Genomic DNA, 16,399 nt, shown 5'->3' with positions numbered 1-16,399 from the left:
TGAAGGAATAAGGAAGATCTGGTGGACCGATAGAAAAAGAGGTTATAGAAATAATACATAAGATTCCCCCACTGCTAAATACAGTCCTAAGTTTGTGAACTTTAATTAAGATAAAAACATGAAAATAAGATTTCCGGACATCTTGCAAACTGTCTATTCTTACTTTAGTACAAGGCACACCTATTTTTAAAGAAAATGTTTCTTTTTCCCGAATTCAATCTACACTGGTTATCATAAATTAAGGAAAAATCACAAAACGACGATTACTCAGAAAGTTACATGTAGAATTTTACGAAACTTACCCACAATATGCAACACATAGTAAGATATAACACATAAAAAGAAATTATCAGACAATTATGGCAGCATAAAAATTAACACATCCCTAAAATGAACAAATCGAAAGTGTCAGTTTGCTATAGAAAAAGTACCTCAAATAAAGAATATATTCCCCTTTAGAAGCAATACAGCACATACAGCGATGTGTGATGCTGTCAAATATACGGTCTATCAGCTCCACAGGTAGCGGGAACCATTGCTCTTGTAAAGCAGCATCAAGTGCAGCATGGAGCTGACGGGGCGGGTTGAGAGCAGTTAGACGTCTCCCTAAAGCATCCCAAACTTGCTCGATAGGATTCAAGTTCGGGGATCGAGCTGGCCACTCCATGCGGAGAATTGTAGCCTGTTGAAGATAATCATCTACGATGCAAGCTCTGTGTGGTCTTGCGATATCGTCCTGTAACAGGAAAGCATCACCTAGTGCTCCGTCATATGGGCGCACATAATCATCAAGGATGTCATCTCTATAAACCTGAGAATTCACGGTTCCCCTTGGAAAGACATGGAGGTGCGTCCACCTAAAGAGATGCCACCCCATACACAGACACTGCCTCTTACGTGGATGTTTGACGGAGGATAACTGGTTCCAGGTTGTCTCCATATCAAATAACGCCTACTATCGCTTCCTAGACTAAATCTAGATTTATCCGTAAAGAGAAAGCTTTCCATTGATCAGGTGTCCAGTGGACATGTTGTCGTGCCCACCGTAAACGGTTCCTTCTAAGGTGAAGTGTGAGTGGCGCATAAATGTCTAGTCACCTTTCTGAAGCCTTCTGCGTACAGATGACGTTGACACGAATCTTTCGGTAGCTGCAGCAAGGGAGGATCTGAGATGAGTCGGAGTAGCGTATCTATTCCTGCGTGCACATAACCTCAAAAATCGGTCATCAGCGCTCGTCGTAGCTGTTAGCCGTCCTTGGATGAACCTCCTGGATGCCGAATCTGTCGTTTGAAATTGGCTCCTAAGTCTATGAACCACAAAAGGACACATTTAGCCATCTGTTCTGTTTGACTTTGCCCTGCCTTTAGTCTCCCAATGGCTCTCCATCGTAGTTCTACAGGCAAATGAAGCCTGAAAGTTACAAAATGGCTATCTCGGATTTCGTATGGCAGTATTACAGCGAATTTTATAGGCTTGCTCTCAAACAAGGACTTTTTATGCTCCTCACAGATGACTCACTCCGATTTCAGTGCCACTAATTTGCATATTGTACTTTTGTTGAGCACTTCTTATGCGGCAACATGTTCAAATTTTACATGGTTTGACTTATTTTTGAGACAGATCGCTGTTTTTGTGATTTTTCTTAATCTATTATAACCAGTGTATTACAGGATGCTGTACAATATAAAACATAAAAGATACATCTTTACTAAAAATCAAGCTGAAAGTCTCTCTGTGACGCGCATAGCGTCTAAACCGTTCATCCGATTTTCATGAAATTTGGCACAAAATTAGTTTGAAGCATGGGGGTTATACAAAAAATGCCCTCGAAGCGATTTTTCAAAAATTCGATTTTCTTCTTTTTTATTCCAACTTTAAGAACACTTTACCGAGCAAATTCTCATAACGTGGACGATTAAATTACCTAACTATTATAACGTGGAACAGTAACATGGACGAGTAAATTCAACATCCATTGTTTATAAATATACAGGCGAACCAAATAATCTTTTAATTTTCTACTACTTGAAAAGCCGTGCGGGTACCATTAGTTAAAAATATAACAACTAAAATTCCTAAAGATCTGACGAAGTGAAATGATGGAAAGAAAATCCAAAACAAGTGATAGATTATGTATCTTTTAATCCCAAACTTTTATCTCCCTACTGAGGAATTTAGGACGTGGGGGCGGCGGGAACAAGCGAGTGATGACGTGTCGCAATGCTCTATTAGAAAAACGGAAATCTTATTTTTTTTTGAAATAATGGCAGAGTGAAAATAATGACTTTTGAGGATTTGGGATATTAAAATAAAGACTTGTAAGCATTTATTAGACTAAAAATAAAAGTAAGTACTTGTAAGGACGCGTACAAACCATGTACATACTATATTTTCAGTAAGTTACCGCCCTATAGCCAGGGCTAAGGCAGAAATACATAAAATACACCGACATCTCAGTCATCCCATCCGAGGACTGCCGTTTCGTGCATAATAGCATCAGCCCGGAATAGGAAGTGACTGAGTTGGTGGTGTATTTTATGCATGTACTATATGTACAACTTAAACTCATGGTATTGAAGTACTCAAAAGTAACTGCTTGAGAGAAAACATTTTACATAAATAAGGTGAATGAATTTTAAAAAACATAATTTTAAAATAAGGCGATTTATATCTTAATTCTTGCTTTGCTTTCAGAAATGATCAAAATAAAAACGCAGCATTATACTTTTTAAACTTCCAAAGGAAAAAAAAACAAAGTTTTTTGCTCACATTTAAATAGGAATAGAGATTCAGTTCATTTGCAAAGCTTACTGCCAGAAAAATAGTTTTTGAAAATTCACAAAACTCTTCACTATACCGACATTAAAATAAATTACTATACAAAAAAATTCTTACCTATTGTAATAATGATTCATGGGTATGTAAAGTTGAATGCTGAATAACTGTTTGATTTTCCTTAGGTTTTATTTTTCTTTCAGGCATTCCAATTACCAAAAATTTCAAAATTAAGTTCAATTCTCTTCTGTGAAGAGTACATATTCATTTATATATAATAATCACATCTTTGTTCATTTTTCACTTTATTTATTCTTTGGGATTTTAACTCTTTTTATAATTTAGAGGTTGAAAAACTGGTTCAATTTCGGGTCAAAAGCATATTCTACACTGAAAAATGTAATTTTTTTGAAGTGCTCCCTACAATAACTTACTAATATTACACAAAAAGCAATTTTTATGACTGCTCAGTGTTAAAAATAAAAATCCTTTAAATATTAGAAATCATGTGTAGGGTAACAACACCAGTAACAAACACGCTTAAGACATCGTTCTCATGTTAATTCAATTTTCTGATTCTTTTAATGTAATTTAGAATTTTAAAACTATTTTTCTCTCAGGCAATTACATCTCATCTAACTTTTGCTGCTTCTGGATCCTCTGAGCTAGTTAATTCTATTTTTATTTGCTCAACTTCAAAAAAAGATCCGACCCCCAGTAACAGATAGAATGAGGAACGGATGAGTAATGGACAGAATTCCCGTTTTCTCCTCAAAATGCAAAATTCTTTATTTTTAGATCTAAAATCTTATTGAATTCAAATGAACATAAAACACCATCAGACCTCATGGTGGCTGTTCATAACCTTCCACCACTGCCTTATCAATACCAACTGGCTCATAAAATTCACTCTGATTACACTAGATGGTTGCATTATATTCATGGGTTGCAGCAACATCAGTTTTACCTGCCTAAAAATTCTTATTATTTAAATCCAAACTTAGGACTGTGTTTCTGGTGCAGTTACCTTAATCAGAGATTTTAAAATACAAGAAAATACTTAAAAACTGATTTAAACAATCTATAAATAAAGTACCACTTTTTTGTGTCAATCCTTTGAATGTGTGATACTGTTTTCAAGGAAGAAACCAGCATACGTTCAAACCAAATTTTATTTAGAAACTCAACATTTTAATAACACAAGGTTCAAAAAGTAACCCATAAGAATTAGACATTTTGTTTAAACAAGAAACACAAATGAACACACAAATAAGTCAGTTTAACAAAGCACATGGACTGGTTTGTTTTAAAAGAAAAAATTGGTCCTGCATAAACTTTTTTTCACAAGAATATAAATGTCAGTAAAATCTTACAATGAAAAAGTTACATGTATTGATCCAGTTTATTTCTTTTATACAAAAAATGCGACTAGTTTCACCAAAATTTACAACATATCTAAATGAAATGTCAACATTGTGTTCATACTTTCTCTCATTTTAGTAAAAAATAAAAATCTAAATAGTCTTCATGATTTTACATACTTAAAACAAAATCTTTCTCTCTTTTTCCTGCTAAGCTAAAGAAGTCACAAGTTTACCATTTATGACCAATGGTAACTTTTAACTTATTTATATGTGAAAGTTGATAATGATAATATCACATTAACTTGTTTTTAATACTTTAAATATGTTCTGTTACTGCAGCGTTTCTTAATTTCTATGATTAGTGGAACCCCTTTCTAATGACCTCTTATTTCGTAAATCCCCAATTTTTCTTCAAAAATTAAAGTTTGAAGGTAGCATTCTGTAAATGGCTTAGTTTAATGAAAGTCGAAATTATTTTAAGTAAAAATTGTTTATTTCAAAAGGTTATTTTGAAAACTGACACAATTATGTTCAAAATCACTTTTTTTTAAGGTCACGGAGAGACTATTAAGAGTTTAAAGGTATGAGTAGCACTGATTTTTATTACTGCAGACATGCTTAATACTATGCTTTATGAATGAATTTTCAGGTCAAAGTCAGCATCAAGTTTGTTGTCCATGTGAGAGTTTAATTTTTTAATTTTTTTTTTTTTTTTGACACAAATTGAACCGCGTTCCAAACACATTGAAAATGGCAAAGCCTCAACGTGTCATTACAAATGAGAATATTAGTCTTTTAACTGTACCAGAATTCTACAAGGCAGCATTAAACTTAAATGTCTGTTTCAAGGAAAACAGAAGGGCAGCCATAATTTTCACCGAAAGAGTCTTTCTTGCTCATAATAGTTCTTCAATGCACACTTTTATGCTAGGAGTGGAAATATATCTTAAAATTAAGGATTCTGGTGAGGAACGGGATAACCTCAATGCCTCCATCCACTGCAATTGTGAATCTAGTGTCTATTCAATAAAAGTTTCATTCTTATTCTGATCTAGTTGAACACTAACAAGAAATTTGCTTGAAATCAATTTTCATATTTTCTTTGCTGTTCAGGACCCGATTAAAGTTTTTGAAGACACTGGGCACGAAATTTATTTGGTGTCCCCCTCCCTTGAGCTTATTTTATATGGAGAAGCAGTAAAATATCCTGATACTTGCGGAATTAATATATATGCACTAAATTTGGAGGTACCTCATATTACAAAATATACGGGAAAAGGGATCTTTTTTAAATTTCTTAATGTCCCAAAAAATATTATCAATTTTTCAGAGCAAAAGTGTTTCCATGATTATATAGTCTTTTCTTTGTGCCCTGGGTTCTTTCAGATTAAAAATATATATATATTTCGTTTCTTTATAGAATCCAAAAATGTATTCAATTGTTCACATGTGCCTCTATAGGGGGCACATGTGAACAAGCCTGGGGTACATATGAACATGATTGAAAAATACAGGACAGTCATCATATTTCAACAGAAAACTCCTTAATATGAAACGTCTATACAAATTACACTGAAGGGTTTCTAACCAAGTATCGGTTGTTTGTGTCAGTTTTCATTGTACAGTAAGTGTTAATAAAAAAACTTTTTCCGAATTATATAACTCTGCTTACTATTTTTTAAGTTTCGTAGCATGTTTTAATCACAGGATCAACAGAAAAAAACTTTAAGACTAAACAATGCAAAAAATACTTTATTATGTGAAGTTTGTTCTTGTTACTATATTGTGCATTTAAGTTTCATACAGAATATGATGAGATTTAAAATTATTTTACACTTCGGTTTTTAGAAAAAGGAAAATAATTTATTTTTTATATACATTAAATTGTTAACCAACTATTTAGAGAAAAATAATTTAAAAAATAAATTATTTATTTATTTATGATAATGTAATAATAATTAACATTAGATTTACAAACTGACTTTAGGAAAATATAAATTATAAACCATTACCCCATTTTTAACGCTCATAATAACCCTACACTAATATTTATATTACGAAGAGGATATGGAAACTGTTCACATGTGCCCCTACATGTTGTGTTCACAAGTGCTCCGTCACCTACTTTAGAACTATGTAATTTTTTAAAGTAAAATATTCTTAATATAATTTAAACATTGTCATAAATTTATTTTAATGTGTGTATAATGATTTGCAATAATTTTGTTTAGCTTATTAGTTTAAAATATGTTTTCACTTGAAGAAGACAGCAATAAAATTACATACAACAGCAACCAAAACAAAGAAGTTGTCACCACAGAAACAATCTGTGGTATTGCTCCAAAATGTTGGCCAAGAAGTATGACTGGTACTGCCATTACTTGAGAATTTTTCAAAATTGCTTGCTTGATGTTATCCTAGTAAAAGTTACCATGTTCAAATGTGCCCTGTGCTCACATGTGTCCCCCTTTTCCCTATTCATTATGAAAAATGGAAGTGACATAGCATTAATAAATTTTAATAGTGTTGTAAATATCGAACGAACTTGAAGTGGTTTTGGAATTTGCAAAAGAGATTAAATTTTTACATTGATTGTCTTTTCTGGATTTAATATTTACATCTTGCTATAGTGCGATATGAAATGAGTTCAAAATCAATATTTTACCTACAAATTTGGTGCCCCCAAATTGTTGGTGCCCTGGGCCTGTGCCTCATACCTTAATCTGTCCCTGTTGCTGTTTATTCAGAAAATACTGATTGAAATGTCTGAGGGAAGCTTTTTAAAGTGTTCAGTAATTTTCTGAATCAATGCCTCTCCTGTTTTAACCCCATCCTCTTTCTACAGCTTTTTACTATCCAGCAACTATTAAAGTCGTTAGAGTGCATAGAAAAACTAAAACAGATTATTTTATTTTCATAAAAGTGCAATTTGGTTCATAAGCAGTAAATATATTTTCTTGTTTTCCCTGAAGGATAATGCTAAGTGCATTAATTTTTGTAAGTGTGTCACTAGAAATGTGCAATTTCAGCAGCCAATGCTTGTCAAAAAATAGACTTCATAATTTGAAATAGTGTTCTAGGAAAAAAAAAAAGCATGCACATCGTTTGGTAGCTCACAAATTCTCAAGACAAGTATCTTTCCTAGAAACATCTAACTTCTGCATATAAAAAGATACTTCTGTGCATGCAGGTACACGTCCCATGTTCTTGCATAGCCTTTTGGATAAACAATCAATTAGTGGCCGAGATTTTGTAAAGTTAAGATTTTGACAACCTCATGAACAGCAGCCTTAAAATTAACAGTTTTGTTTTGTAGCAGCATGTGACCTCATATGAATCCTTCAGTGGCTACTAAAACAGTTTTTGGAATTATTTTTGTTAAGCTACACCACTGCATTAATTATAACAATCGCAGAGTTTACTCCTTCAGCTCTGGTATTGTTAGGTCAGTTGTACCATAGAATCTTATGTGCGTCTTGTTTCTGTTTTTATTTTCATTTATTTTTTTTTATTTTTTCAATCCATAAATTTGTAACAAAATTTGATTGACTTTAGTTGAAAAACATGTTTTTTTGTATTGGCTACCGGATTGAGAAACATCTAAGTTAGTGGACAGAATCAACAGTTGGTTGACACTCTTTTTTTTTTTCTTTCCTTATTTCAAATTTTGAACAGTCATTTTTAGAAATTTTTAATTGACTAATTAGAAAGTAAGGGAAAAAAGGAATGAGTTTAATGGAATCCTGGGGTTCCGCAGAATACAATTTAAGAAGCGCCGAGTTACAGTATAAAACGCAAAGTGATATTTCATTAAACTTAAGTGAAAAAATCTTAGTTAATATCTAACAGTCTGAGATAAAATATTACATTTTCTAGTTTGTTAGAAATATAAAAGCACAATGCAATTTTACATGAAGTCAATAAAATAATACCACAGTTTTAATTCAATAAATAGAATAAAATTTCACTTTAAAAATGCAAGAATACAGTTAACAACACTAAGCCCATTTTATCATAAAACAAAGTAATACATTCATAAAGCTCTAGAAAATCATAAAATTTAAGAAAGTTAAATTTGAAATTGGGTTTAAGAATGACAAATAACTTTTTAAACTGTTATTTCAACAATCAATCCAAATGTGTTAGATTAACTTGTATTTATTTCAATCTAGAAGAGTAAAAAGTCGAAATTTCGGCACACATCATTGGCAGTGTAAAAATTTTAGAGAAATTCTACATTTTTGAATTGCACTCTATTCAAATATGAACTTGGGAGAGTTCAAAGAAAAAGTAATTAAACACAAAAAAAAAATCATAAATCCTTAAATGCATTCTATGAGAAAGTACTTGAGGAATAAATAGAATCACAATGTCAATGACTACAGAGATTAATGATATGAAATTTCACGAAATAATGAAAGAAATGATAAGCCTGTCATGTACATTCATATATACACTTTTTACACATTATAAGAATAAATGATTTGGGAACGAGGCTGCTTGCAGAACTCTTCACTCTGAAAATGTTTTGTGAAACTTCAGCTTTATATGAAGGCATCATTTATCACATTCTGTTTGATTTAACACATCCCATAGATGATATTCATGATGATATTCATGAAACAGTTAAACTCTTTAGATTTTAAGTAAAAATGTTATAGACCTAAGCTACCTAAGACTGTTGTTGCTTAGCACGTTTTCTTGGAGGTCCAATTGGTGGGACTTGCTGTGTTGCCAATGCTCTAAAAGCATCGGCCAGTAGATGTGGTCTAACTCGCACCATTGTTTTCCAGCCTATTGTTTCCATCACATCTGCTGCATGCCTATATAAAAAAAGTCCAATATTCAGTTTAAAATGAAATGAAAAATATAGCAAATATTCATTTTGAAAATTTATAAAGAAATGAACTTTAACTTTAGTATAAGTTTTAACAATTGAAATTTTGCCAAGTATTGGGGATCCTGTTCAATTTATATGAAAAAATATGTAAAGACTTGAAATGGTTCCCATAAATCCCATATATTTCAACTTCTATATGCACTAAAGATGTTACTGTTCTCCTTTGTTGGCATAGATCCCAAAAGTTATTAGTATACAATCTGTTTCAAGTTTTTTACTTTAATATATTTTATTCACTTGAAATAGTTGACAAATGGAATCAAGAGAAGGGGGACAAATCCATTTCACAGAAAAGCACAGTATTGATTTCAATACAAGGACATAATGCAGACATATCATCAAAATCACTATACATAAAGTAATGAAAATTTACTAATAATTTTCATGGAGGACATTCATTTTCATAGAATAATGAAGAGAAATGCTTTTGAAGTCACAAAACACTGCATTTCATATTTCGGCAAGAGCGCCCATATAGCTGGCAAGGGGGGCTTAAGCCCCCCCCCCTTCAGATGAGAACTTTCTTGCTTTTAGTGCTTTTTTTCTTTGCAAAAATGTAAAAAAAATTATGTCCTATCCATCAATGAATACGTTATTAAAAATGTCAAATTTTACTATCTCTAATTTGTACTGAAATCGGTTTCTATGGGAAAAATGTTCTGCTAAACCATTCCAGAAAATCCCCCCCCCCTCGCCCCCTAGAATTTTGCAAATGAGCGCCACTGTATCTTGGTGAATATTCGTAGTTCAAAAATCAAACTTTGTGTTTCAATTTTTCTTTCATGCTAGAGATTTCTTTCAATGCAATGTAGGACACTTGGGGGACCATATAAAAAATTAGATTTGATACTTTTTCACTTTTTTAAAAAACTTTTAATATAGTAACTCTGCATCAAATTTTGACAATATTTGCACTTGGAAATATGCATACAAGACAAACTTTTGCAAAAATAGAGGTGTTGCAGGACAACGGGGACACGCCTTATGCAGGCAGTCAGAATTAGAGGTTCCACCAGGGATAAGAGGTCAGAAAACAAGGAGAAAATCCAACAATTTGTGAAAAAAGTATGTAGAGTGCACAGTATTTAAAAAATGCATTAAAATGCTGCAACAGACAGCATTTAAAATACAGTAAAAAAATATAATAAACTGTACAGGAAAAAATCCAAAATTTCAACAGAAGAGGCCAATTTACCAGTTATAAAATTTACCAATTATTGAAATTTTTCAACAATACAAGTAGAATATACTAATTTAACAGATGCATTAATCCAGTACTTTACAACAGTATCTAAGAGAGGATTTGGCATTCAAAAGGTGAAAAATCTCAAATATAGGAAAATTTAAAATTCTAGATTATTCCTTAATGTTTTCCAGATTTCAAAATTTGGTTATGTAAGTGCATTTTTGTGCAAATAATTAACTTATGAAGCTTTTAACTGACAGATGGATTGGGGATCACTGGAGTTAGAAAGTTAGTAGTTTATAATCACATCTAGAAGTAATTGCTTAAAATGCAGCTTAAAAAGTACTACTTCCAGTGTTCTTTTAAAAATAATCCATATTTTAAATTAAAAACCTTTTATGCTAAATATCTAAGGAAAACAGTAAGTGTACTTACGAATTAATAAAGTCAATGCAATAACCCTTTAGTTGATCAGCATTATGAAGATCAGCAAGTATCAAAGCTTCAGCTACTGTATCAACAGACAAATTTTGACATAGTTCTTCTTCACACATTACTTTCAAACGTTCCAATGCATACTGTTAAGTACAAAGTAGTTTTAGTACACTGAAGACATAGAAAGTATTACCAAGTGAAAATAAAACGATTGCTCAAAAATGAATGTAAACTAACTCAATTTGAGACATGCAATATCATTCACATTTCAAACAAAGAAAAATTTGTTATTCTCTCATACAATTTCAATAACTCATCCTACGTTCTGAACAATTTCCCAGCCATTAGTGCTTCAGTTTAACATATTTTAAAGTTTTTGTGGAAAAGATGAACACATCAATTGCTATTAATTCAATATTTTGTATGAGTATATTGACGCCTTTGAGAAATCCATATAAGCTGGGGATATTAATGGATTTTTTGTTCCATTTAAAAAAAACATGAAATTTTCAAAAAGCTATGTCAATTTAAGTTGTATATGAGTAACACTCAATTTTTTTTTCTGCAGACTAATGGTAACAGAAAATAGAAATGAAAGGAAAATACTACTTTAATAATGCATTTATAAAAATTCTCTTTTGCAGGTGTCTTGAATGGACTTAAAGCAGTAAGCTCAATACTTTTAGTAGCATAATAGATTACTATTAGAAGTCATATACAATATATTTTCTATTAATATAACTTCTCATTTGCAGTTCTATTTGCTATACAATTTTACCCCACAATTACTTTCATGAAGAAACTCTTTATCCAGAAGTTTTATAATGTGTAAATTACTCAAACTAAACTTGCAAAATTTTTTAACGGGAAAAAGAACAAAACTATTTTCCCTTATAAAATAAGTCTTAGTAAAACGTATGAGTAATTTTAAATTGGTGATTTTTGTTTCTTAAATAAGTACTTCATATCACACCTTGTCAGCAGCTGCCAAAAGTTCATCTGGAATATTTTCAAGGTTAGGAGATTTTCCAGTATAAATAAACCTCAACATTTCTTTTAAAACTTCAGGGTCAGTATCAGTTATTTCAACTCGATTCTGAAAAATAAAGATTATTAGAACAAAGCAAAAACAAAACTAACAACAATGCCATTAAAATGACAGAAATCCAACTACATTATATTTAAAAGAAGATACTTGATTATTCAATAATGCTAATAATACCAGGAGGGGAAAATATCTAAGAAATCATTCATATAAAAGTAACAAGTTTCCTTTTAAAATATTCAATGAAAACCAAATACAGATTTTCTGTATTTACTAACATGTTTATTTTTGCTAGTGTTAAATTTAGGTAATTTCATATTCAATGCTATTCAGTTTTAGTATTTCTATAATGTTTTTCAAAAATATATTGAATTAACAATAATAAGCAAAATAGAAACATAATTCAGCACTTTTAAATAACTCTTGACTGGGAACCCTATACAACATCTATTGATAACCAAACTTTATTGACTGAGAATGTCATATGAATTCCTTTAATATTGAAGATGAATTATGAAGTTTTGTACATTCAAATTAGGGTTGTAGTTAACTTACCATTTGTATTGGTTATGTTATAACTCAAATACTGCTAGTAATCTCGTTGTTAATAAGAATAATGGATAAAAATGTTTTTCAGTGAAACCCCGATTTTACGTTTTTAGTTGGACTATTATTAAAAGTGGGAAAACTAAAAATTAAGGGGATGGACTAAAAATCAAAGCATATTGTTTAAAAATCTACACTTGTCCATAAACTGGTGGGGGAAAGGTGTAATCTTAATTTGTCTTATGTTTTAAGATTTTTAACAATTTTTACAAATTGATTTCTTGGTTGGCATTCTCAAATAAAAATTCTTTGAAAGATTTTTATGCTTTGAATTAATTGATCAGCTGTCGGGACACCTTCCTTACTTCTTTTTTGTCTTCAGGAGTATCTGATATTGAAGTAATTCGTGATGTGATGAGACAAAACATGCATTATTGACTTCTCTAAGATTTTCAAGAGATTACTAGCAGTGCTTTTTTTACATTTGTCGTGAAGGAAGAATGTCTATGAGAGGGTTTCTTCTGATCATCCAAAGAACAGTCAATAAGATAGAACAAAAAGAGTATCAGACAAGCTTCAAAACACGATAAAAAATTATTTAGAAAAAAAAAAAAAGAAATCCAAAAAAAAAAAAAAACACTTGTGTGAGTCTTATAAATGAAAAACAATTTTGATCTGTTAGTAGAACAACTTGTAAGGCAGAGTTTTCGAAAAAGGTTTAATGTATGAAACGGACAATGTAAAATCAGGGTTCCACTGTATCTATATGAGAAGTTTTTCCCTTTCACTTTTCAAAAATATCAAAAGCTCAGGCTCACAAAAATTCTCTCAGACAACAATGCATTAACAAGGTACTGCATGGGAGAAAAATACAATAACGACATGCAAAAATTGCTGTTTGCTAATTCAGATTAGACAAGTACTCTTACAAATAACTTCTAGGAAATTTTTAAAATAGTCCAGCTTCTGTTATCACTAATGATTTAACCACTAAAATTCTAGCTATTTAAGTTAATTCAGTACATAAATTTTGCCATTTTATCTGATTTCCATTGGCAAACATTATTTTAAAATCAATTTCATATTGTATTTCCTCTGTCTGTTCAAAAACATTTTTGATTATTTTCATTTTGAGAAGTATGGCACAAACTCTTTTCACTTTTTAATTAACATTAAAATTTAAACAGAGCTATTGTTAATGGTAAACTTTTTGCTATTGGCTGACTATGAATTTATTCTTTAATATCCAATGAAAAGAAGAGTGGATTATAAATGTGTAAAACATTTTTCTTCTTTTAATCTTTGAGAGCAATGAATAGCTTTGTTACATCACTATTAAATGCCTTTAATGAAATTCTTTTCCAACCAAAAGCAGTTCATAAGCAGTAAGTTTCATAAAGCAGTATAAAAATTGACATTCCCACTGTGACACACAAATGAACCATCTTCAGTCATTAAAATGAATAATATTTGGGGAATTAGTCCTAAAAACTAAAATTCTATTTATTACAAATTTAATTGCAGTTTCCTCTACTAGTTATTCCCAGTAACTTTACATCAAATACAATCTCCTAGCTAACAATCTTAGATTGCTGCTATCATAGTGTACTTTATCTTTTAAAAATACACTAACTTAGCATGAGGAAAAGTGTCCCTAGATAATTCATAAAACCACTTGACTTATTAGTTGATTAAAGAACAGACACTTTGTAAGGCATTGCATTCCTTTTGAGAAACATTGTTCCGATAACTTCTTTGAGCACGTTTAAATATGAAACATGCTAGTTTCTGAATAGTTTGATTCCTTAATTGTAATAAAAACAATTTTCAATAGTTTTGATGAATGAATTATGAATTTATGACTAATCCTTCTAGTTCCAAATTGCATTTTGTGGTTAAATATTTTGATCATAAAGATTTGTTACAATTATTTTCAGAATGGAAAAAAAATCATAATTTTAAGCATTACTTGCATAATAAATCTAAACAAGTTTTACAACACATATAAACAATACTGACCTGCTTTTTCTCTTCCATATCATGTTCAAACATAGCAGAGAAAACTGGACTTCGGGCTGTAAAATTTTTAGGGAAATGTAGTTTATCACAAAACAAGGAAACATATTAAATATAACAACTTCCAATCGTTTAATTGCAAAAATTAATAAATCAGTATTAATCAGTTGTTCGTTGAAAAAATCAACACAATAATTACAAAAAAAAATAATTGCTGATATGGTTTGAAAAAATGACTAGAAAAAGCTTTCCATTAGCAAACATTTTTCTTAAGAAAACTTACATAACTAATGATCAAAATATAATATCAATTGAGGCAGTGAGAACCAAAGGGATGTAAGTCGCAAAATTAAAAATTTGGAGATAATTAGCCCAAATGGTTGGTGAATCCGTCCTCTGTCCTGGGGCAAGAGATGGTACTAGTAGCCGTGGTAGGTGCTGCTATACAGCATGATTTAGGAAAAAAATCAATGAAAGCCTACCTAAAACGTTATCTTTATAGTCATTTTACTCGAAACTTGAAAATGTCCACTTACATCCCTTTGCTTCTCACTGCCTCATTGTAAAATTAACTGTATTTAGGGATAGTTAAGGACTGAAAGAAAATTATTTTGCACTCAAATTTCATTGCTGCAGTTTGTTTCAAGTTTTGTGCCTATATTGTTACATATAGCATGTATTACAGCATATATTGTTACTTATTTTAAATTTGTCTACTCTCCTTCTTACAATCCTAAAACTCTCACAAAAATCTTCTTTTGCATTTAGAGGTGGGGGGAGGTTGCAGTGCTTTCATTGCGGTACCATCCTAAATTTTGATATTGTGAAAGAATATTGTTAGAGCAATGAAAAATTTTTTTGCCCAAAATCTGAGACATTTAAAGTCAAAAAGCACGATGAATGACCTTTGAAAATTAAATCTTTCTTAAGAAAGTCATAAGTTATGTCAATAGAAAAATCTATTCTTTAGCTTTACAGTGGTTTTTTAATTTTTTTCTGCTATTTTTAGGAGCAAAATTAGTCGTTTGTTAAATTTACTTTTTTTCACACATTGAGTTTTTCTTACAGGCCTGTATTTTAAACAATTTTCAAATTGGAAATTTAAAAATTAGAAGGATTTTTTGTCTTGTCATGTGTCTCTCATGGCAAATTTTATCGAAATGAGAAATTATGAGAGCAAAAATTTACTTTACTTGATCTGACAAGGAATTGCTCTCATTGTTTTGAAATAAAATATCTTAATGCATATTCTGTCTGACTTCTAGTTTCGACATTCTTCTCAGCTTTTCTTTTCTAAGGCAGAATAGGCCTTTTAATGAAGAACTTAATGCATGTTTAAACTTCCAATCAGCAACTTACCGGCAAGTATGGCTTTATGAGCATAAAATTCTCTACCACCAACACTTAATATGACATCGCTAAATTTTTGACTTTCAAAAAGTTCTCCAACATCTTCTGATAGTCTGCATTCAGGAACTTTGAACTGAATCGCACAAGTTTGGCCAGATATATTTACAGAATCTGCTACTATACTAACCTAAAATATAAAGTAACAAAAGAATAAGCAATTGTGTATTAACTAGGGAAGAAAAGGGGGAGTTAAAAACAAGATTAGTAAACTTAACTTACTTCACAGTAGAGAGTTAGTTTATCATCTGGAAGAAGGCCATTTGCTTCATCCAACAAAAAATCTCTACGGATAAACTTTTTGAAGCCCCAGTCTTTTCCTTGGACAAACCGATAAGCTCGTTGACTCTCTAAAATGCAACAAAAGTTTAGCTTTCTTATTAAAATTATATAAAGCAATAATTTGTATAGCATTAGATTAATAATTTCAGTGTACACAATTTTTTTTTCTTGCCTTGGAGAAATAAGCGTAGAACAATTCTATAAAGTTTTTGTACTCAATACATACTAGGAATCTGAAAAGTTAAAATCATTTGTGCAAGTATGCTTGTAAAAATTAGCATGAGTTTAGCAATATTATAATACTCAACATTTATGCAGAGCAGTACTTTATGCTTGTCGGTGACAGGTGAAAAGGAATCCAATGCATATTCAAAAGAGGTGTCGAGCTTCATGTTTTTGGACCAACTAATCTAACTTAAAGAGGGAGATGGGGTACGTTGGA

At 31.1% G+C, this 16,399-nt stretch overlaps 1 protein-coding gene across 2 annotated transcripts in view; it reads right to left on the bottom strand.

Annotated features, from left to right (window-relative positions):
* Nucleotides 1-3,936: 3,936 nt before the first annotated feature.
* The window catches only part of LOC129231242 (protein roadkill-like), a 67,243-nt gene continuing 54,780 nt past the window's right edge, over nt 3,937-16,399 (bottom strand). For both annotated transcript variants that reach the window (XM_054865517.1, XM_054865519.1), the window contains exons 5-10: nt 15,898-16,025; nt 15,628-15,805; nt 14,272-14,327; nt 11,635-11,757; nt 10,662-10,804; nt 3,937-8,963 (exon numbers count right to left, since the gene is read on the bottom strand). In XM_054865517.1, the coding sequence (XP_054721492.1) occupies nt 8,813-8,963; nt 10,662-10,804; nt 11,635-11,757; nt 14,272-14,327; nt 15,628-15,805; nt 15,898-16,025 (779 nt within the window). In that variant the 3' untranslated portion in view covers nt 3,937-8,812. The remainder of the gene's footprint in view (nt 8,964-10,661; nt 10,805-11,634; nt 11,758-14,271; nt 14,328-15,627; nt 15,806-15,897; nt 16,026-16,399) is intronic.

This window comes from Uloborus diversus, chromosome 10 (genome assembly GCF_026930045.1).
Source record: "Uloborus diversus isolate 005 chromosome 10, Udiv.v.3.1, whole genome shotgun sequence".
NCBI lineage: Eukaryota > Metazoa > Arthropoda > Arachnida > Araneae > Uloboridae > Uloborus > Uloborus diversus.
The sequence above is the reverse complement of the archived record's forward strand: the minus strand, read 5'-3'. Positions and strand labels throughout refer to the sequence as shown.